At 31.4% G+C, this 24889-nt stretch overlaps 1 protein-coding gene across 1 annotated transcript in view; it reads left to right on the top strand.

Annotated features, from left to right (window-relative positions):
* LOC107366084 (cell adhesion molecule Dscam1) overlaps nt 1-24889 on the top strand; it is a 66221-nt gene that overhangs the window by 10112 nt on the left and 31220 nt on the right. Inside the window, exons 2-3 of the mRNA XM_015933658.3 lie at nt 12552-12773; nt 15094-15279. Of these exons, the coding sequence (XP_015789144.1) occupies nt 12552-12773; nt 15094-15279 (408 nt within the window). The remainder of the gene's footprint in view (nt 1-12551; nt 12774-15093; nt 15280-24889) is intronic.

Here is a 24889-nt window from a genome sequence, read left to right as displayed (position 1 = left end):
GTCATCACTTAACTTGTAATCATTGCCTTAGCCTTGTTCCTTGCCTTGCACTTACGGGTGCAGTCTTGTCCCATTGATTATGGATAATGAGGCCAACAATGTAATGATGATTTGCCTTGATCCTCATCAGACTCAGCATCACTTGAAGGGAAGCGCAAAGGAAGAAAAAAATTGCACTAAAAACTGTCAGTTTTGCCAGTCTTTTTCAACCCAATCTATTTAATGGAGCAAACTAACCTTCTCACTCTTGACTCATTTTTTTCACTCAAACTTTCAACCTTTCTTCTTCTCCATCTTCTTCATCTTCATCTTCTTCATCTTCATCTTCATCTTTTCCATCCTTGTGTTTTCCTCTAAAAATTACTATCATTTTCTTTTCTCTTTTCTCTCATTCCTCTTCTCACCATTCATGCCATTATTATTAGTTGTCTATTTATTTAACTCCCTGGACTTTTGATTAAATAACTTTTTTACAGCTTCAAATATTTATAGCCATCTTTTTCACTTTTCCTCAGTTTCCATTCAAGTGCAGTTTGCACATCTTTTGTCCTCATCATCATGACTATCATCATCAATGCCACTCACCAAACAAGCAAACCAACAAAAGCATACTCAACAAACACTTACAGAGCAGAAAAAAAACAATCATTATGTTGAGATAACTCTTCAATCTTTTTTTCATTATTTTTCATTTTACTTTTTTTCATCTCGCCTTTACCTTCACCTTCAACTGTTTATCATTTAGCATTTTCACACTTAAATTCAAATCTTCTCTTCATTTATTTTCATCTCAGAATTTTCAATTTCATCATTTTCGTCATTTTCAAAATTTATAAATTTTCCAAAACTTGAAGCCATTTTCATCTCTATAATGATCAAGTTCAGTGACATGATGAAATTGGGAAAACTCAATTTGGCTTTGATAATGAATTTTACAAGTTTGTCAGTTTCTCATTAATTTTCATCTTCAACTAATAACTTTATTGAAGGAGCGTTTCATTCATTTTCAATTGTCATCATGTGTGCAAAAAGTACTCTAATGTAATCTTGCAATTCTTGTAATTGTCCTCTTCTTTCATCCTTTCCTTTACTTTTCATCATCTTCTTTCATCGACTTTTTTCTTCATCATCTTTCACAAGTTCCAAGACTCTTGAGTTTCAAGGCAAGAACAAAAAGTCTTTTCTTTCATTTTCACTCGCCTTCTCTCTCTCTCTCATCCTAATCATCTTTATTTTTGTACTTCTGCCATTCTTTCATTTCTATACTTTCATTGCCATGAAAAGAGAAATCATCATTTTTTCCTCACTTTTTTATCCTTCTCGCCGTCTTAACTATTTACTCGAGATATTGACTTGTAACTTATAAATCTGTGTTTCAAATCTTTTCCATTGTTTGATATTTTCGTCTTCTCTCAAATTGTTTTCTCCTCTCTATAATCATAATCTTTATCATCTCAAACAATAACCAGAATGAAATTGCATCGTAAAATAAAAACTTGCAAAGTTGCTTACCTTGCCATTCAATGGAGTGGCAATATTTACTGTCAACTTGGCAAACACACAGATAGACTGTGCAAGTCCAACACACACAAAAATTCAAAGTAAATGCATTTTATCCTGAAAGTTGCAGCATTTTAGGTTTAAAGTTGATATTTTTAAACGAAAAGTAAACAAATTTTCAATCCAAGTTTTACTGAGGAAAACAATTGCAAAGCAATGTTTTCTTTGTTTTGTAAATCAAATTTAATAATTTCTCTGATACTCTTTTTTATTGATCGGAAAATCACATTTTAATAGTAAAAGGGTAACTTTAAAGCTTCAGCACTTTTAACATCATTATCATGTTAACTAAGACTGATGTTAAATCAAAACTATGCTCAGTGGAGTAAAATCAATCCCAGTCAAAAGTGCATTGAACAGATGAGTTTGAGAATTTTCTCAACTGACTTTTCTTTCAAAATTTTTGCTGGAAATACTGATTAGACTTTGGATCGATATCGAAAAAATAGATTTTTTTCGCATTTCACGATTTCAAATTGACATTCTCTCGTCCATTTGGCTCTTATCATTTCATTTTTGTACTTTCATCACAGTAAAGGGAAATTCGATGTGTAAACATTCGAATTTTAAAATCGATTAAATCGATTTTTGTCCCGAAATTCATAGCTCGAATTGGATTTCAGTCGAGCCTAGTTGCTTGATTAAACAGTTATGTTAGGTTTCTTGCTTGTGTCTACGGATGCAGGCTTGAACCTACATTTCGCTTCCCGGGTGTTTACATTCATAGTGTTTAGACAGAAAATTGCTCGATATTTGCTATCAATCGATGCAAATACAAATCGCTTAAAGAATCGATTAAAAACTCATTAAATATCTATCAAATCGTTTATGAATCGATTTTCACTACAAATCGACATTTATCTTTGGATTATTTTGCATTATTTTTGTATGACAAAAAGCAGATAAAACTTTATCTAAAATCTCTCTGATTATTTCCGCAAATGGATTGAAAGTTGAAAGCGTAACTTTTACTGCTCTTAAACAATTGTCATGTTATTTTGAACCAGTAAACATAATTTATCACATTTTAGTCAACAGTTTCAAAATATTGTACTCATTGTCGATAACTGTTTATACTTCTGAGACTTTTGAAATGCAATCATTTATCATAAAAGTTAAAGTGAACATTTAGTTTTCCGTCGACTTTCAACTAAATGATAACAAGAAAGAAAAATCATTTTATTCAGAAACAAATTTATCATAAACTCACCAAATTTAAACCTGTAAACACTTTAAAAAACAGCAAGTAAAGGGAAGCAAAAAGGTTGACAAAAAAAAGTGCAATCATTTGAACCATTTATTGATTGTTTTTCAATAGTCTGTGCAAGACGCAAACTTGAACTAGAAACTTGACAATTTATTTACTAGGAAAAAAAGGATAATTATTATTTTCCTAAGATAATGATACATGATCATTAAAAGTGACAAAATTATTTCAAAATAATGCAAAGTATGATTGAGGTTGACATTAATTTAGATTATTTTACCTCAATTTCGGGTTCATCATTGCATTATCATGAATAACCATTATTAGTTACATTTTCACTCCCAGCATTTGAAATGTTCAACTTTTCCGTCTCTTCTTTTTTCCCATGAGAATATTTACATTTCTCAAATATAATTCTCGTTTTGACATAATTTTCTCATGTGTAACAATTAACCGTAATAACTTAATTTCGTTGCTTTTCTCCCTGTTAATGACTTTCGTTCATCTTCATGATTGTCCTCTTCATCTTTATCATCATGCAATAATAATGATTCCATCCATTATTATCATTATCATTACCATTATTATTGTAATCAACATCACTTTCTGTTTACTGTTGGTAACAATTAATTAAAAAACAATTTTTTCTTCTTCTTTCGTTTTTTCAGTCTTTTTCCCTTTTCTTCAACCATTTAATTAACCTTTAATCACACAATTAAACCAAACAATTATTAATGACAACAGATGCAACTAATTGTTATTCAATTGTTGTGTTAAACTTCATTCAATGTTTCACATTTAAAATGTTCAACAACAGTCAACAATCGTTTAATTAACATTTGTTGAAATGAAAAGTCTTTTACTTTCATTTGAATTTAGCAAAAGTTTTACTTTTCAAACAAATTTTTCATTCATCACAACTGAACAACGATAAATTGTTCAAAATTTTTTCCTCAAAACATTCATCCATTCATCTTTATGCTTTTTTTGTCTACTTTTTTTCATTTTCATTTTCATTTCATGAAATATTTTTCCTCTCTTCTTCTTGTTTCAAAGTGAAAAAAAGATGATTGAAACTTTTGAGAGCTGAAAAAACACTCGAGAATACAATCATTTCTACTTTTTTATCATTGCTTTTGTAAAGTATAGCTTTGCAACTTTTTTTGTGCTTTTCAAACAGTTTAACCTTTCACTTGATTTGATCAATTTTGGTTTCATCTGTGACCAACAGTTGATGATTCTCGGTGAATTATGCAGATTGAACGAGTTGGAAAACGACTGAATTTTGTCAAATTGAGTGCAAAGTTTTTTCTTTCTATGAATTATTCATGGAAAAGAAATTTCGAACGCAAAAAAGTGCTAAAGACTGGTCTCAATGCAGTTTTCTGTGTAAATCTTTAAATCAGTTGAACTGTGTCTTGAAAGAGGCAAAGATCATTTCTTCGAAATCATTTCTTCCTGTTGTCGAACGATTTCGGTCAATTCTTCAACGTCCGAAATTAGAGCTTCCAGGTGCGTGCGCGTACAATTCATCGCCGCGAACGAGGCAAAGGGCTCTCATGAGGTGATGAATCATGCGATAATTAAGGTATATGCGATAATCGGCTAGAAAATCGGAAATCTTTTTATTCCAACCAGAAATGGAATGAGTTTTTTGTAAAAGTAAACATTGTTGCTCTGAAAGCAAAAAGAAGCGTGAATGAGAGCAAAAAATTGAGAATCCATTTGAAAGGATTAAGATGAGATAAAGTTGCCAATGGAAGTGCAAAGGTAGCAAAGATATTAGAAAAAAGTAGACTAGATAAAGGTATAAAGGTAGAAAAGTAGAGAAAAGATTAACTGAAATCCATTCAATCTTTTGACCGTTAAACACTAGTAATTCCAAAATCTGGTTATCTAAAGGTAAACGATTTCCTCCAAGACCAACATCATCATCATCAACAACATCATTAACTTTATCAAAGGATTATTTTTGGTAGAGCTTGAAACAGTATTAATACTCGATAAAGAACGAAGCAAAAGAAGAAACGAAAAAAGCATTTCTCGAATCAAACATTTCATTTTTGTCCCAACCTTGATCCATCGAATTGAACATTTTTTTAAATATCCCAATTAGCAAAAGGAAAGGCAAAAGAGAAGCAAAATGTTTGCAATCAATTTTAACCATTGATAATTTGTTATCATGATAATTGGGAGACTCTTGATTCTGCCATGATCAATTCCTAATTGGAGATTCCATGTATTGCAATCATTAACTTTTCCTCTCATCATCATCATTTAGAATCTTCTATTCATCCTTCATATTCTTGAAGCGATTCTTGTTCTTGATCCATTGAATATTGACATAGAAACCCATATACAAAACCTACTAATAGACCTTCTCCTCCTTTTAATCCTCCTTTCTTGTTATATACTCTTCAAACAATCCTTTATCAATGATGATAATGATGATGATTGTCATGATTTCTCTGTTTCCCATGAATCTGATTCCTCTTAATGGACCATTCCCATGAGTTTCCACTACCAGAATGGCCATAAAAGAGGAAGCAAAAAAAGAAGAAGGTAAAGAGAGAAGAAAAAAAACTCTACGTTTGTTTTTATTTGTACCTTTTCCATCATCTTCCTTCTCATCTTCTTGTTTTTGGTCAATCACAAATTATTTTTCTTCTATTTACTACTTTCTCATCTTCTTCTCAACTGTATTCTTTGATGAACTGACAATCATGTTAATGGTTTCCATGATACAACCTTGATAACTGACGGTCCAAAGACAAGTAGTAAAGACGAAAAACAAGAAAATGGACAAAAATTGATTTTCATTGTTGGACACAACTTTTCTAGTTGCACTTTCATTCCGTTTACATCATTAGTTTCAATTAACATCATTATCATTCTCATGAAACATTGTGAATAATTTATTGGAAAAGGAAAACGATTCTTTTCGAGAAATGGTAAAAAAGCATTTCGAACTTTTGGCTAAAAAAGAATCGAAAATTTGGGAAAAAAATTCGAACTTATGAAATTTTCTTCTTTTCTGTATCAATATTTGCCAATGAACAAGTTGCAAGATTAATGAACCTAATCATGTTTCGAACTTGTATTTAACGCTTTTTTTCGTTTACCTCAATTTTAATGTTAACATCATGAGTTATCAAATCATCTCAACTTTTCTATTTCCTTTTTTTCTGCTCAATTTTAAGGATAATTTTCTTTCATTTTTTTCTTTGCTCTCTCTTGCCTTCATGATCCTCATCATGCTCTTGTGCTGCTTTCTTCAATATCACACTTGAATATTCTCAACATTTAATGATCTTTTACTTCTATTTATACTCTGGACTATTTTACTCCCCTTTATCTCTATTTACGATTCATTCTTATCTTCAACTTCTTCTTCCTGCTACTTGATTTCATTCTCATGCTGAGATCATTTGTATGAATATTTACATTTTTTTCTCTTTGACTTTCTCTCAATCATTTTTCAGCTCTCGTACTTAATCATTTTTTCATTGAGCCAACATGAACAAAATTACTTTACATGGAATGAATAACTTTTTTTAAGATGCCGAAAAAAAATGATTCATTTGAGCTGAAAATTGAACAAGTTAACAAAACGAATCGGCTTTACTTTTTTTCAGCATCCAAAGTCATTTTTCATTCCTAGTCTTGAATCAGTCAAAGAGCAGATTTTGAAAAGGTTGAAAAAACCTCTTTCAATGGATTCTGAAAATTGAAAAACATAGAATCATAGAAATATCATTAAAGAAAAAAATATCGAAATTTACACAAATGATAATAATCACTCCCAGTGAGTCGATAGTGGATGCTTCTCAGTGAAGCGTTTTCCTTCAAAAGTTCAACTCCAAGACTCCTAACTTTAATGTTATAAAGTGAAAATCAAATGTCAAGAACGGTCACGCAACTTCACTGAATCATCGAACAATGACGAGGGCTCAAGTTTCGATAAGAAAAACTTCCGTAAAAATAAGTTTTCGTTTTGAGGCGAGCATCGTCTTATCAAGATTATTGGATAATAATCATTCCCAGATCTTAGAATTGGATAAACAAAAGTCCAACACTGTTCTAAGCTTTCAACGAAAAGTGAAAAAATTCTTTTAAATTCGTTATCAGATTCTTCATTATCATTATTCATTGTGCTTGTATTCATTCCCTAATCTTGCAATTCTGATGGGAAAATTAGAACTTAATCAAAAAGTTCTAAAAACTTTAGATTTTTATCTCGATATTTTATAAAAAGAGAAAAATTGCAAATTCTTTGTCCTTTTCTGTACTAGTTTTGTAATTTATTGCATTATCATTGTTATTGTGTTGCCACTTTAATATATAAAATGATTCATGAGAAATGTGATAATACAAAAAAAAAAGAGTTTGAATGAAACGAAATTTACAAGATTTATTAACATTATCATTATCAATATTATCATCACTATTTATAAAGGTTGAAATGTTTCGCGAAAATTAAACTGATTTAAGTTGAAAAGCTTTTTGCACCAATTGAAGTGTATTAAACATGAAAACCAATAAATTGTCATTACGCTTACCTAAACCGCCAATCCAATAACCGTGTCAACACAGGGAATGAAGAGAAACTTAACTTAAATCAATCCATTGTTAACAAACTTATCTTCCTTTTCTTGTTCATCTTTTTCATCATTTCACAAGTTTGTATTTTTTTTGTAACTTTTTCTTTCATTTTTAAATGGCAAGATGAAAAGATGAGGATGCAAAGGGAAAAATAGAGAGAAGAGGAAGAAGAAGAAAACAGGAAAAAGAATGAACAGGGAATGAACTGGGAGTGAAAAACTATCAATCGGCTTTACTTTTTTTTCTCACTTTCCATCCTTCTCTTTCCAGTTAATGTGACGATAAAAGTTGAATCGAAAGGTGAATAAAGAGGGAAAAAGGAGAATCAAAATAGTTTCAATACTTAAAAGAATCTTGACTTTCTTTTCACTGCATTCTGTAAAGAACAAGAAAATTATTCTTTACCTTTTCAGAACTTTTCCTTTTCTTCATTTTCTATTCACTGCTTAAGACTCAACAAAGTCAAGGATGTTACCATTTGTACATTTTCCCTTTCATTTTCATACTCGACTAATAAGTGATAAAATTGAAGCGAAAAACCAAGCTCAAAAATGCATCAACTGACATTCAATATTCGTTGACGAATTTGAGAAAATGCAAAATATTTCCATTCGTGTTGAGAGTTTTCATTACAATTGATGTTGCATTGTAATTGAAGCTGTCAATGTTGATGAAAATAATTAGAAAGAAATGAGCATTAAAATGAAAGGAAAGGGCAAAGGGAAGAGTAAAGTTTCAATTGATGTTGTTGGTATGTTTAATGTTTGCCAGTTGAGTGCTTACAAATGTAAAGATTGATAAATGCGTGAGTCTGCCAAGGTGAAATGTTACAGGGAATGATGATTAGAGGGAAACAACGAGGAAGCAAAAAATTGAGATAAAATATCCAATCCATTTAGTAACAGATGAGAGGCAAATTGACGCCCAAGAATGAAACAAATCAGATTCTCTGTTTTTCCTTTTTCCTTTTTCTTCTTCTTCTCTCAGCCTTCATTCCCAATGAGATAAACAAGAAGCTGAATGAAAACAGAAAAACAGATGAAGAACAAGAAAAGAGAGGAGAGAAAGTAAAAATATCAGATATTCTGCAACTAATTTCACTTACGATAACCTAATACACAGAGAAACACTGAGCAAATTGTCAGTGACATGAAGCCAGCTAAAAGTGAATAGACATAAAAAAGAAAAGGAAAAAGTTCTGAACAATGTTTCAGATGTTTGCTTCTTATAACCATGGAAACTATTAGAGTAATTGCAAGGGAATGCAAGAGCAAGAAACAAGAAATACGAATTTCTATCAACTTTGAATTCGAAGGAGAAACGAAAATTTTCTGTTCGTCTTTGCCATTGCATTAAAAAATTGTAATTGCTAATCAAAAGCAATTAAAGGCAATTGTTGTTGAGTAAAAAAAGGTTGAACAGTTTCCATTGAAATGATGAGCGATGGACCAGATGATGCTAGGAAAATGATGTTTGATTACAAATGATAATGTTGTCAATTGTTGTTGAATATAAATAGAAAGAGAGGAGAAAAAAGTTAAACAAGAATATTGCATGAGAAAAGAACATGAAAAAGGATTTTCCATAATCTTCCAAGCATAATGTTACAGAAGCAAAAATTGACTAACCGGACATCCCTTTGAGCGACACTTTTCACTACCATTTCAACTTGTAATAACATTATTATATTAATATGATATTATTTCAATGAAAATTTATTTACAGCAAAAGATGAAAACAGAAGAGTGGAAAAAATGTGACAAAAGCAGCAAATGGGTAAAAACATTTGCTTTTTTGTGACACTTTTCAAAATCGAATCAACTTTTTTCATTCCTTTTCCATGTTCATTATTGCATTTGTTTTTTTTTGTTTCATGAAAATTCCTTCATAACTTTTTCTTTGAAATTTTCTGGCAAATTCTTGAAGCGCTTTGTGCTTTTCATTTCAACTTTTGTTTGGTTCATTTTGGTGCTTTTCGAGTTTGATTGCAAGTTTTTTATTCTCATTGATTAGGTGCTTTTATTTGCAATGATCAATGTTTAAGCTTTTATTTTGTATTTAAGGTTTGTGCATTTCTCACGAGAGTTCAACTTTTTCGAGTTCAACTGTTTGGTGCAAAAAAAAAAGTTTGAACCATTAAGACTTTTGTTTTGGTAGGTTAAATAATCAGCCAAACCATTGGTTTCTAATTAAACAGACGTCAGGCTTGATTGTAAGGGAATAACGAGTTGAAGGTGAAAATGATGATGATAAAGGATGGAATGGGAAAGAGAAAAGAAATCGATCTTATCCTCATGAGTGATTCCAACAGCTTGTTCTTCATTCCATGTCTTATCTGCTCTTTTGAGCTGTAAGGTTACAGAGGAAAAGAAGCAAATTGAAGAGTAAAGGAAAAGAGTAGATGCAGAGGAGGTGAAGAGAAAAAAAAACCAAGTTATCATCAGAATTTTCAACTTCGAGTATTATATATTTGCAAGAAAACTTGAAAAGTATTCATTGGAATCTCAAAGTAATTATCAATTGTAATTGCAATAGTTGCATTAGTTTTATGCAAAAAATTTCAAGATTCATTCTCGCTCAACTTGCTTTTAGTAATGAAATGCATTTTTGGTTCATCGAGTTAATGAAAGAGAGAAAACAAAAGAAGCTTTCATGATCATTTCACTGTTTTTCACTTTTCATTTCATCGAAAATCTCGAATGCTAAGAGATTTCTGACTATCCAAACTATTGCACTAACAAAATCTTGTTCTCAACCTGAGGCTGTGTGACTTCTTTTGTGAAATTGTCTTTTCTCAGTTTCCATTTCATTTGTAAAGATCAAAAGCTTTTGTATCAATCGAAACTTAAACTTGCATTTTGTGAAAGATTTTGACTGAAAATTATTATTACTTGAGTTTCATCTCAACGAGTATAAATTTTCACTCGAATGCTGTCTTTTGCTGTTGTTGTAATTAAAAGCTATTTGATTGATTATCCCATGAACTAATCAATTATCGTCTTTTATAGTCATTTTTATTTAACGTTTTCTTTCAACTCGTTTTGCTTTCTCTCTTCCTTTTCAGCCTTATTATTACTTTTGATAACTGGAATAGAGTTGACAAAGGGATTTGTTGAATACTTTTGTATTGAATGCAAGAGAACATGAAAAGCGAGAGAAACTTAAGGTCAACTTTCAGTGCATTTGGGCCACTTATTATTATCATTATATGATAAAATGTCCATTGATCTTTGATCACAACTAAAAACTCGATGAAGAATTCAAATTGAATGGTTTATTCCCATTTATAAGATAAATTACATTTCACCTCAAAAACCATTTATCATCAGAAAAATGAAACTTTCCTCAACATCATCATCTCCAACAAGAAGAAGAAGAAGAAGCGAAAAAAGTGAACAAACTTTTTCTTGCAAACCCTTTTCATGCCATCCAAAGCATCCCTAGCATCATCATCATCGTCTCCTTATTTCCCCATCTTCATTCCCTGTCATTTCAAGTAAAATGATTCTAATTAAATTCAACCCTAACCTCAGCCCATTAATAGAATCCCTTTTTTTCTCGTAACCCAACTTTTCTCTAATTGCTTCAATACTTTTCTTTCTTTCCTCTTTTCCATCTTAATCTTTTCATTCGTCCCTTTACTTTCCATCTTCATCATCTTTCCTCAACTCCCTTCATTTGCCAACTTTTAAAGCTAATTAAACTTCTCGTAACTTTCAAGTTTCAGACATTGAACACTCTCTTTATCCTCTAATTGTTTCAATAAGCATATCACTTTCAGCTCTCATGCTTGACCTTCCCAATCCATCTTTAGACCAGCATTCGATGAGAAACTACAATCAAACAATTACTTGTACAAGGCTGGTCAATAGTAGATTGAACAAAAAGGATTGTTTTCGCTATACTTTAGCATTAGTTAAAGTCGAACAGATTTCATTACCAAAGTTTCAAAAGTTTTGTAAACACACAGAAATGAATCTGAAACACTTCACAAGTTGCAAAGCCTCAAATCTTATTCAAATTTCAAATAAAATTTGTTGATGCAAAACTTAAAGTTTCGGTTCTCTTCAAATAACTCAATTTGCTACTTCGCTACAATCCAAATAACATTGTTTTTCGAGTTTCCAGGCTTAATGAAAAGTCAATCGAAGGACCAAATCATGTATTTAAGCAGCTTCTATCAACTAGAATTCAATTTTAACGATATTTATTTGATGTAGAATCAGTTCAATATTGCAACTGAAATGCTTTGAATGTAAATTGCATGGAAAAGTCGTTCAACTAATCAGATTATTCATCCTTGTTATGTTTGCATTTGAGTTATTTTCAAATTCGTGTCCATTAAAATTGATTGATGTTTGTTTAATGAAAGGGAAAATTGCGATTCACATTGAAGCAAAACTATTATCCTGACAATTGTAATTAAAAAATAACTCGCAATTGCATTCATTTTTCAGTCCTTAACAAGACAATTTGACAAGTTATGGGAAAATATTTGTTCCTCTTTTTCGTAAATTAAACATTTCATGATGAATAGAGGAAAAGATTTGAACAATTTAAGCAAAATAAGGGTAAACAGAATGCAGTTTAAAGCAAAGATGATGCTTAGGAAATGAATAAGATGAAGGTAAATGATTAACTAGACGATATTTAAATATCAACCAATGCGTAACTAATTTAAATGTTATCTGTTCAACTGAAAAGGTATTGAACCATGAAAATGGTCCACACATTTGGATAGACCTTTTAATGAGTGAAAAGAGCAAAGCTTTTTGTTTCACTTTGCTTCTTCCCTCCGCATTCATTAAACTCATTGCCATACTCATTTTCACTCTCATCAACTTTTATCCTCATTCAATTGATTCATCTTCAAACACTAAACCATGATGGGTTAATTGGATCAATCAATGTTAACCATTATTCAACATTTCATTTTGATATTTCAATGCTCAACAACGACAATGGCTTTTCAATAGCAATTCATTTCTAACTCATAAACGTTTAGACCAAACATAAATATCCTTTTATGAATAGCATTAAATAATGAATTTAGATTATGTTTCGATCCTTGGAAATGTTTCTCAGACGATTGTCAATTGATTTTGGGTCGATTTGTGGTTCTTTATTGGATATATTTTTGGGTTGGACTTTGCATTAAACTCCAATTGTCTTTCTTTTCCAGGATATCCACCAACATTTTTACGTACTTTTGATGAAGCCGTTCTTGAAGAAGGAGCTTCTCTATCGCTTAACTGTGTAGCTTATGGTAATCCACTTCCTCAAGTGACATGGTTACTCGATGGATATCCTGTTCTTGATATCTCGAGGTACAGAATAGGAGATTATGTGACTAAAGATGGACGCCTTGTTAGTTATGTTAATATTACTTCTGTTTTGGCTCAAGGTAAGTCTTTAACCATTTTACATCTTTGGTTAACCATTGAAACAATCTGCCAGTTGAAAGTCAAACCTATTCAGTAATTATCAACAGAACAGTCGATTTTCTCCAAGAACTTGCACTTCAATCGACAAGCAAAACGTATTCGATCATTTGTTATTCTTTTTGCTTGATCTCCTGACGGCAGAAGCTAAGAGACATTCAGCTTAAGAGGTTCTGTTCGCTATTTCCAGCGGAATCGTTTCTTAATAATGTTTAAAGAAACTCTCTTTGCGTCAAAAATCATCTAAAAGCCTTACAAAGACACTTCAATGATTAGCAAAGTAAATTAAAGACAATAATAGTCTCAAAACAGCGTTTAGTGCATTGGATTGTTTGATCAAAATGTTTATGAAGTTGGTTCAAAGTGTTTATCGAGAAAGATTTCCACATTTGTTTGTATCAAGAGTTTAATAACTGAGGCTGAAAGTCTATCGCATTGCAGACTCGATTAGCTCTCTAAAGGTATGAAAGCGCTAGATTATTTGACTAATGTTTAGATTTGTTTACTTTTATAATTTTACTGAGTTTATTATGAATTCTGTTGTTAAACTTGAATTCAATTGGATTAGATATCAATTACTTTACAGTTTTACTTCAATAACTCAATAAAACAAAATTGGATTGTTTTTTGTTTCATTGATTCCTTCCGATTGAAAACTAAATTTCAATTTAAACATTTAGAAAGTGATTCGCTAAACGGTTTACAATCCCCACAAACTGTAATGCATAGTTGAATCTCAATTGTTCAACATTCAGATTTAATCGATTGAGCTTTTTTGATCTCTTCAGTTGATCATTTGAACTAATGGCTTAGACAACTTGTAATGCCATTACATCTGTCTATAATGTACATAATATGGTATTGTTTTCATGTTCACCATGTTATTGGATGAAATGATAATGATGACATGTGAAGTGGAAACCGTTTTTGATGGACTGATAAGAATGGTAATTTGATACAAATTTATGGTTAAACAGCAAGTTGCTCAATTTGCACTCCATGTTATCACAAGGAAAGAACCATGAATCCAATGAAGCAAGCAAAAGCCTCGAAATACTCATCAAATTGCTCAAAAAAATGAAAGTAAAGAGACGGAAAAGAAGAGCAAAGAGACAAAAATTAATGTTTATTAGCAAATGAAATTACAAAGAATACAATTTTCCAGTTTCTCTTCCTTTCCGTGTCAACATTTTTTTCAATAAACCACGTTAATGATGTAAAATGAGTGAATAAATATCACTTTTTTTTGCTCGCAAAAAATGACTTTGAAAAGAGACAAAAAAGCAAAGGAAAAAATAAACTGTTTCCTTCCGATTCTTTAATTGACTGGCCATTCAAGTCTCAATGGTGATAATAAATTAATAAACTTGATGAGCGACAATTGAAGGGAAAATTGATGAAACAATTTAAAGACAATTGATGGACAATTGTTGAGTTAATAAGGAAATGCATAAATGCTGAGACTTGAATTGAAGTAAAGTTTTCAGCAAAAGGCAAATGGTGATAATGAGAGTGAAATGAAGAAGGAAAAATTGTTAACTTTGGTTACCAGGATTGACGTTTGAATAGGACAGGGAAAGGGTTCCAAGAGTAATGATAATCTTGAAGAAAATGGTAAAGATGAGTTTTTACATGGAAACTGGATGATGGGAATTAATGATCCATTCATCTAGCTTGCTTATTGGCCTTATTCTGGTTCATGTTCAACTTTTTTCTCGAGTTTTCTTTTCTTCTCTTCCTTTAGATTCTCAAGGAATTGTAATACAAAAAAAACTTGAACTTCTTTTGGTTGTTGATGTTGAATGATTTTTGGTTAACAATGAATGTGCAATTTGAGCAAATTGTTAATGAAAATTGGTTTCCATTGCAATGTGAATAGTCTTGGGAAACAAAAGGTCAACATTGAAAAATTGTAATAACTTTTTAATGTTATAATAAGCAACAAATCAGGTTGACTGTTGATCATTTATAATGTTGCTTTAATAAAATGCATGACGATATAAATCACTGTCAACCAGTTTCTCGAACAACTTTTTTCTTTTCATTTTTTCGTCCTTTCTTCTTGCCATCACTTATATCGTTATACAATTTTGCTTCATTATCATTTCTTGAATGGAAAAATTTGACCTTTTTTCAGTGTTTTTGCTCATTTCATTTGGAAACATTATTAGTATTTAATATAGCATTTCGAGTTGGGTTTGAAGGGAAAGAATGAGTTCAATGGTTAACCAAATGAATGCAACAATCTTTGATTAATAACTTTCTATTCATTTCATTCCACAGATGGAGGACTTTATGAATGCACAGCATCTAATGATGTAGATACAGTTCGCCATTCGAGACGCATTAATATATTGGGACCACCATTCATAAGGCCAATGAAAAACATTTCAGGAGTTGCCGAGGAATCGCTTATAATCAACTGTCCCATTGGTGGTTATCCAATTGAAACCATTTTCTGGGAAAGAGGTTCGTTCAAACTCGTTTCAAACATTTTCCCTTTTCTTTCCTTGTCCAACTTTACCAGGACTTTTCGTCCAAAGTATTTCCAAGTTTCCTCTTGACCATTTCGTTGCATTACCAATGATTTTAGTGCAATGAAACAGAATCAGAATTAGAATTGTTTTTGGTTGTAAAACTTAAGCTCGTCATAAACTTAACGAAAATTTGATTCGTTCGTTTTGTGCAATGTTTCGTTGGAATTGTTTATTGTTTGATTAGAGAATTATTGATTAGATTGTTTGTTTTGTTCCATTTTGTAAATCAAGTTTAATTTCATTTTCATTCATCGTTACAACCTTTTCTCATTACAAATTCAGACTTTTATCTTTGTTCATGACTTTGAAAGAAACAGGAAAATGAGAAAAAAATGAAACACTTTTATTTCTGAATTGCATACTTTAAAGGATAATGAGTATTCAACTTGTACTCGAGTGATTGCACTGAATTTTAATATAATTGGAAAATTATTTTCCTTCATTATTCCATTCATTCATCGATTCAACTAATCTTTATTTCACCATTGATAGAGGTTCAATGTATTTACTTGAAGGAATGAGAAAAAAGAAGGAAAATGATGAGAAAATTTCGATCTTTTTCTTGTTGCATTTGTTCATCTAATATCAGAATGATTTGTATTAACCCTTCTATTCATCATCTTTTCTCGCAAATTTAAGCATTCATTTTGCTAATCCAATCAAACTTTGTGTTGACATTTTCCTTCGACTTTTTCCTTGAATTCATTTTTCATTTCTTGATCAACTCTTTGCTTTCAACAAAATGGTGTAAAACAATTTCATTCAACTTTTCCCAAAATTGTTTCTTTTCTCTTTGTTTCATATTCTGTCAACTGAATTGAGTTTGCATTCTCTTTGGACTTGAACAAAGAGCAAGAACAAATGTCTACCAAATGATGTATGATTTCATTTGATTTTTTGTCCACAAATCATTTCAATTGCAAACAAGAAGCAATCCAAAAAGGTCTAGTTTGCTGTTTAACAATGCGAACAAATGAACTCAACCAGAATCTTAGATAACTTTTGATTCCATTATAAGAGAGGCAGGGAAAAGAAAAGACGGAGAAGAAAGAAAAATGTGACAAAAAAAAGTTGAATAATTAATGTCAAAAACATTGGAAATTAGAACTTTTCTTCAAATTTTCATTAGTCAGTTACAAGTTTACAACAATTTCAATAATATTCATTCATCAATCATGCTGTGATGAACACTGAGGAATTAATATTCGTGCTGAGAAACATTCAAGTGGTTTTCAGTTTCGAAGTTACTCTTGAAAAGTCAATTTTCGCCTGAAATCAATTGTTGAACTTGATTTTGACAGAAACTTGCTCATTGAAAGATGAAGATGAATTGCTTTCAACGAAAAATTTGAACCAAAGTGAAACCTCAAAGGTTAAAGGTTCAAGCGAAATGTCGTTCAATCAGTTGTGACGATTGACGCAAATGAAATGTTTGAGTTAAGTTGGTTGAGAAAAGGAAGAAATAATTTTCTTGGAAAAAAATGTTGGACCTTTGGAGAGACAATGAGATGAGGAAGAGACGAAAAAAACAAAGCTTTTAACCAGTCAGTCAATGAAAAATGGCCCTGATCTTGAAGATGTTTAGTTTGTTTCGCTGATTATTTTCAACAATCAAACCTTTACTGGGTCAAGAAATGGAAAGGAAATGGGAAAAGATGATGATGATGATCGAAGTGAAAACTCTATAAGTATGTGTGTATTAACTTGTTTTGTGTAAAACTTTTCTCAGTTTTTTTTCTTCTTTTCGTTTTTTTCCTCCTTTTTTCCATCTTTTATCCAATTTGAAGGAGATGATATAAAAGTTTGAGCAAAGTTCGGAGAAACATTTTCCAGAATCTATGGTAGGAGGAGAAAAGGGGAAATTTTCTTGTTCAAATCAATTTCTTTTATTAAATTTACAATCAGTTAAAGTAATAGTTTTAAATGAAAAGGCCAAGTCCATTTATTTAATCACTATTTTTTCACTTTTACTTTTCTCTATTCAAAATTCTTACCTTTTCATCTCGCAAAAATTATCAAAGAAATTCAGAAATTCGCTCACAATTGCACACATTTTGGCACAATTACGTGACAGTGAATTAAAAATAAAGTTCAACCGTACAACGAGTCGATCATCAATTGAAATCTTTTTCAGTTAAAACAAGTTTATTGTATGAAAAATGGCTTAAAACACTCGGAAGTACGTGAATGTCCTCTTCTGGGACAACTGTCCGTACTGAGACAAGAAGGTGAGAGCAATACAATGAATTGAAAAATTATTTCGAAATGAATTCTGAATAAAATTAAACTAAACAATAATCTTTGAAATCTCGGGTTTTAATCCTTTTGTTGAAGGCGACGAGAAAATCGTTCAATGAGTTCTCGACTTTGAACAAAACTTCTTTTTAACCTTATAGCGATGTACTTTAAGAATTTGAATCGTTCTTATATTCTTGAATTTCTTGAACTTTCACGCGCAATTCTTCGACATATTTGGTTCTGTAGCTCAAACCACTTTCGAATCATGACACACCTGATAGCAAGAAAATGCCGTTTCTTATAACTTGAGAGTTGAATTTCTTTCTGTTTCCTTCTGTGTTCCATAGGTTTTGTTCCGTCTATTCTGTTCCCATTGGAACTTATCTGAAAAGATTTTTTCAAATTTCACTCTAAGTGTTTCATGAAATTGATGAATATTGAAAGTTGAAACTTTCAGTTGCTGTAAATTAGCTGTTGAAATCAATTGCAGCCTTTTAACAAATAAAAGTTTGCCTCAAAATCATTCAACTTTGAATAAAATAATTTCAACTCTTTTTGCTTTTCCCTCTAAATGTTGAACCTAATATCTTATCTTTTTCTACTCCTCTCCTTTCATCTTGGAAACACTCCTTTATTTGTCAACCTTTAATGATGATATTTCCACTGAATTTAATATGAAACTTTCAACAGATAATACAATTGAACAATAAAAAAAATAATGCAACTAATAACAATAATAATAAAAGTGTGTGTGAAAGTGAAAAGAGAGAGAGAGAAAGACAAAATAGGGAAACAAATATTTTCCCATTTAGATTAATATCATAACTCTTTTCACTCTCTACTGCTTTGATAAATGATAACTCAACGAAATTTGCGTGAAACTTTATCTCATTATGATAACGATATTATAACTTTGTAACTTGAAATGAATTATTTCCTTTTGCAGTTTTCACTTTATTAGCGATCAGTTATCGTCATTAAAAATATTACAATGGAAACTCGAAAAGCAAGGAAATCGTGAAAATGGCGATCATTTTTTTTCTTCTTTTCCCAATCAATTTGAGTAATTTATTATCAAAAGCTCTTCGATTTTGTGTAAAGAGTTTTGTATTGAAATTTGTATTGCCTTTAGCAAATGTTTATACAGTAAATTAACAATTGGAATATAAAATTAGCTGAAAATTCTTGTGAGATTTGGTAATTGAGAATTAAGTGGAAGAGAATAAAATACAAATAGAATTTGATTTTCATCTGGAATTGGCTTCATTGATGAGAATGATGATGATTGTATAAAAGGCAAATGAAAAGTGATGATAATCGTTTTGAAAAAAAGGATATATTCAAGTGTCTCTCGAGTCTACTTCAGTTTAGCCTTATTTTGGTTTCCAAGACTCAAATCTTTTATTGCATTGTTTTTAAGGCAAAAACAAAACCTCAAGAGTCTAATAATTGTTTGCTTAGGCTTTTCAATTGTTTGAGTTAACAATCAAAAGGTAACAAATTGAAATTCCGTCTCAACAAATTGATTAAAGTTGATGATTCTTTTTATTGTCAACCAAGAAAATGAAGTTTTTACCAAAAGTGGCTGAAACCAGTAAACTTGAAAAGTGCCAAAAAATCATTCAACCCAATGAAATGTTTACGAATTCCTATTGGTTCAAAATCTTTAGAACAATCATTTTTGATGAGCTAATCGAAAAGTTATATGAAAAAAGATAAAGTGTTTTGCCAAAAATCAGAGCCAATCAAGCCACAAGCTTCTTTTTTGATGACAACAATTCAGCTTCAAGCTTCTAAACCTAACTTCCTACGGAACACAAAACTTTTAAAACCTGTAAGTCTCGTGTTAACAAGGAAACGCATCTGTTTAGCTGTAAATCTACTGGAAAATGTTTTAGTTCATGAAGCATATCAATTTGATTTGGGATGATATGGTGTTGAATTACTTGGAAAAAAAGATATTAATGCCGATCTTGGTGTTTTTATTTTCGAATTTCTGAGCACTTTGCCTAAAAACCACCTTAAGACCGCCTTGAGCCCCTGAAAATCTTGTAAAAATGTACGAGTGTCTCTAGTAACAATTAGAATTTTCGTCAGTTGTCGTTTTCATATCATTTACTGGATCAGCATTCTGTGTAAGTGTGAGAATTTTCAAAATTTAATGAAGAAGTTATACATCAAAATGATTTTCATTATTGGTTTCATCACTATTATTTGACTTGACATTGTAACATTAGTTTATCAGCCTTTCCATTTTGCCTTTGCCTTCAGTTTATTGTTGGCTTTACTTTTAATGGAGTAACTGAAAGAGAATCCATTAAAACATTTGCTTCAACTTGTATTTGAACAAATCATATTCAATGAAACCTTTTGTTTGCTTCGAGATCACTCGCCAAAATCGGATCGTTAGTGGCATAGTGATTTTATTGCATTTTTTCAATTCAATATTCGCTCCATTTTAAGACGTTTTTTGTAATATCTCAGCAAGCATATTGTTGGATGGACTGTTTTCAGGAAGAATTCGAACTGAAATTCTAATCAACAAATGAGAAAGTAGCACATAAATCTATCGACCCTATTGAACTGTCATTAATAGCAGATGATAAATGCGAGAAAAATGAAACGGTAAAAAAGCGCTCGGAGTAAGAAAATCCAAGAAACCAGAAAGGCCATTTTATTACTATTAGCTATTAGAGGAAATCTCGAAGCAAACAAAAGGTTTCATTGAATATGATTTGTTCAAATACAGCCTTTCCATTTTGCCTTTGCCTTTGGTTCAGTTTATTGTTGGCTTTACTTTTAATGGAGTAACTGAAAGAGAATCCATTAAAACATTTGCTTCAACTTGTATTTGAACAAATCATATTCAATGAAACCTTTTGTTTGCTTCGAGATTTCCTCTAATAGCTAATAGTAATAAAATGGCCTTTCTGGTTTCTTGGATTTTCTTACTCCGAGCGCTTTTTTACCGTTTCATTTTTCTCGCATTTATCATCTGCTATTAATGACAGTTCAATAGGGTCGATAGATTTATGTGCTACTTTCTCATTTGTTGATTAGAATTTCAGTTCGAATTCTTCCTGAAAACAGTCCATCCAACAATATGCTTGCTGAGATATTACAAAAAACGTCTTAAAATGGAGCGAATATTGAATTGAAAAAATGCAATAAAATCACTATGCCACTAACGATCCGATTTTGGCGAGTGATCTCGAAGCAAACAAAAGGTTTCATTGAATATGATTTGTTCAAATACAAGTTGAAGCAAATGTTTTAATGGATTCTCTTTCAGTTACTCCATTAAAAGTAAAGCCAACAATAAACTGAACCAAAGGCAAAGGCAAAATGGAAAGGCTGATAAACTAATAATACAATGTCGAGTTAAACGCAAACATTTTACTTTTGAATAAGCAATCTTAATCACCAAACCATTTAAGATGTTTAACCATTACATTAGTAAAGGCTTCTTGTTTATCCAAGAATAAGCGAAAAACGGTAAAAATAAAAATTTTACGCTCTTTAGTTTTTACCTCAATTCCTGGCTTGTAAATAATTTACAAACTCAATCGGATTATCACAGTTGAATTAGATGAATTAATTTTATTGGTGATTAATGTTTCCATTTGGAGCCATTTCCACATTTCATTTTCATTGCTCACTTTACTTCGTTATTTGCAAGATTACCTCTTCTTATTTTTGGTACAATTGTTTCATCTGATTGAAGCTCAACACAAAGTTGCTGTCAACTCGAATCAATTGAATAGATTCATGAGATTTATTCACAGTTTAATAATCTCTGTTGAATGAATCACTTTCATCTTCATGGTGTTATGCATCCAATTTACCAACCGCATAATCACACGGATTAAAGTGTAAACATGCAAGTTGATCCATTTAAAGCAACTTTCATTGAATAAAGTCTGAATGATTAAACTGAAAGTTTAGAGGTTTCTCAGTTTAAAGATAAGATGATTTTGCATGGGAAAAGGTTCAATCATTTTCGCGATTCAAGTCAATGTTTAAATAGATTTGGAGGAAACACCAAAAATATCACTTGAAATGCTTTCGTTGATTAGCTGAATAAAGTTGATGATCTTGTTGTTTATACTTATGATTGGTTTAGTTTGTGCCTGGTCTAATTGTATCAACTTTGGCCATGTTTAACAAATCGTAATCTAATTTGATAAATCATTAGATTTACTTTAATCATAATGTTTACTTTTTGTTTATTGATTATTCCATGTTAACCCTTTTAACTCAACACTTTCTCTCTGCTTTGGTTTTGGCATCATTATTTTTGTAACCACTAATCTCATTTGGATAAAAATCTTGAGCAATTACTCATGACATCATTAATTAACATGAATCAAATTTGTTGCCAGCTAATTATGGTTAGCATTTTTTAACATCAGCCAAAGTAGAAGATAATTTTTAAAGGTTAAACCTTCCAACCGATGATTCCAACATTGAAAACTTTTGTAGAGGTCAGTCTTCAAGGTTGTACTGATGTAGAATTGATTTATAGAGAAAATTGTTTTCAACTGAAGAGATCGGTCCAAAGTCAGATCGTTCGGTTAATTAAGTGCAGTTTATTGTTTCGATGAAATATGTGGTGACTGATAACTAGATCGAAAATGATGGAGTGATAATTTTTACAATATACGCTAGTAGAATCAATGTTCACAGTCGTGTGATTGCAGTCCGTCATTAAGAAAAAGTAAGCCAAAGCACCAACTACAAAATGGCTCAGGTCTAAACTTTTCTACAGCTCTAAAAACTCTGGTTGTCATAAGGGTCGAGAGAGTCCACTTTCACATCAAAGGCAACGGCACACTAGTTTTGTATCAGGTTGATAACTCATAGTCATTGCCAGGGTACGTTAAAGTTTGTGTAACCCTCAGTAAAGCGAGCTTTGTATCTTGACAATCATTGTAGTTATCGATCTGTGTCAACAGCAACCAGCTTCAAATGTTGACTAGAGACAAAATGAGCGAATGACCTTGTATAACCTTGGAAATGCGAATCCAAAGTTGTTCAATTCTTGTAAGTGGTTCAAACCTGAGATCTGTAAACGATTGTCAAAAAGCTCATTTATTGATAACTTAACTCGCAACCTGACCTTAAATCATTAGTCTCTGCCGTGAAGTTGTATGAAAATATCTCGTCATTTCTCTAGGTAAACATTACAAAAAGGAGGCTCCAAGTATTCATTATGTAAACAGCTTTTCTGAACTTAGAACAGATAAAAACTAAAATGCATTCAATGTTGAAATTAAAGTTGAATAAAAAGCCCTTTCATCTTGCTCCAATTCACCTTTCTTAATCATTCAATTTGGTTCAATAATCTAGAATGATAATCATTGAAAGTTGTGAAGAGAAACGATGAAAATAGTGAAAAAGATGATAATGATGTAATGATGCTGTCGAATCCATGAAAATATTTAAATATCCATTTAAAATGATTTAACTTTTTTTTCGTTTTCCAAACTCAAAGGCAAGCCACAAGTCGAAACAGTTTTCATGTAACTTTACCGTGCTTTTCCCTTTTCATTTAACTCTTCATTAGTGAATTTGGTTTTACACTTTCAACTAGCATGATGATGAATCAGGATGCTGATGGAAATTCCAAGAGAGGAAAGACGAACATGATTCTAAATTGGAGTTTATGGGGAAAAGTAACTGATGATGTTTAACCCATTACAATTTTTTCACCTATCTTCCATTCTCTATCATCAGTATCACCATTCAGACCTTTATCTCTCTTGATGACAATATTTATTGGTTTCATTCATTCCTCTTTCGTTCCTCTTTTTGCTCTCTTTTCACACTTTTTTATCTCATTTGACATTTCACTCTTCGTCTTTTTCAATGCATTAACGAAGGGAAAAAAAGGTTAAAATGAATTGGTGATTGACTTAATCATAAACAAGATTACAAGTTTATTTAATGTTTCAAGTGCTTTTTTGTGTTCAAATCATTTTTCGTGTTTAATTTGTTTCCGTTTCAACCATAAATCAACCTTTTTTTCGCCTTTCAGCTCTTTGAAGCTTTCATGATACAATGGTTTCAATGAAGCCAAGTTATCAATGTTTTCTGGTTAATCTAAATGATTTGTTTCGTTGCATGAAAAGTGGAAAATAAATGAAAATGATTTAGTATAAAAAGAAGAAACGATTCATTACCAATCATTAATAATTTGCCTTTGTGATTCAACAAATTGAATTGATTCTTGACTCTCTCGATCTCTCGATGAAATCTTGGCCAATTCATTTAAGGCGACCATCTCATTTATAGTAATGATAACAATAAAGAGAAACAAAAGGTCACAACAATTGATCAAAAATTGTTTTTCTTTTCTTCTCTGATAATTTATATCTATTTTATTTGTCAGAATAATTCATTTAACTATTTCAGCCAAAATGCAATTTGCACTTGATAACTGATGTACATTATCATTTGATTATTGTGTTACTCCCAAGATCACTCCAAAGGTTCAATCATCCATCCAGCTAGAGCATCTCTCGATTAACTTTCATTGACATCACTAGGGTCACGCTCAGATTTGACCCAACAGTCCAGTCACAATTCAGCTTCCATTCCATCCAGTGTCAATCCGAGCATTTCTCATCATTAATCTAAATTCGAGTTACAAACAAGCTGAACCATCCCAGTCAGACAAGCTATAAGATTAATGTAAGATAATCGCAAATTTTCATTTCAACTCCCAGTGGAACTCCCAGCTCCGAGTTCACAAGGCTCTCTAGCGATCTGGGCCGATCTCATGCTTAGTCTATCGAATATATTTCGGTGTGCGATATGAAGATCAAAGTGAATTGTCTGAAATTTTGGTGAATCGAAGTAAGCACTTTAGTATTAAATATAACATTTCAATTTTGAATTCGAAGAATTGATTCCAGTTTTGTCAGAGATAGCAAAAACATGAACAAATGCATAGCGAAGTGTAAATTGTTTTTGAGCTCATTTCTTCCAACTGTTCTATGATGAGAAGATTGAATTTTATTAAGAAGACTTGGGACACCATCTTTGTCAATCGAATTCTCATCTTAACTTCAACTCGACTCCCAGTTGATATTCCAGTCGCATTCCCTGTAAAACAGCTTGAGACTCGTGGCGCAACTTCCATTCTTACTCCCTTGTGAACCTTTTGCCGGAACTGCTAGTAGAATCAAACTTCCATTCTTGATCAATGAATCTTCAGTCTCTTGTCATCAGTTTGCAATTATTGGCAAACTTATTCTCTGTCTTTTAATTTAATTTTTACCCATCAATATCATTCTTCATCT

This window comes from Tetranychus urticae, chromosome 2 (genome assembly GCF_039701765.1).
Source record: "Tetranychus urticae isolate SD_2017Ah chromosome 2, NJAU_TeUrti_SD_1.0, whole genome shotgun sequence".
In the NCBI taxonomy this organism is placed as follows: domain Eukaryota; kingdom Metazoa; phylum Arthropoda; class Arachnida; order Trombidiformes; family Tetranychidae; genus Tetranychus; species Tetranychus urticae.
Note: the sequence above shows the minus strand (reverse complement) of the source record. Positions and strands in the feature narration are given on the sequence as shown.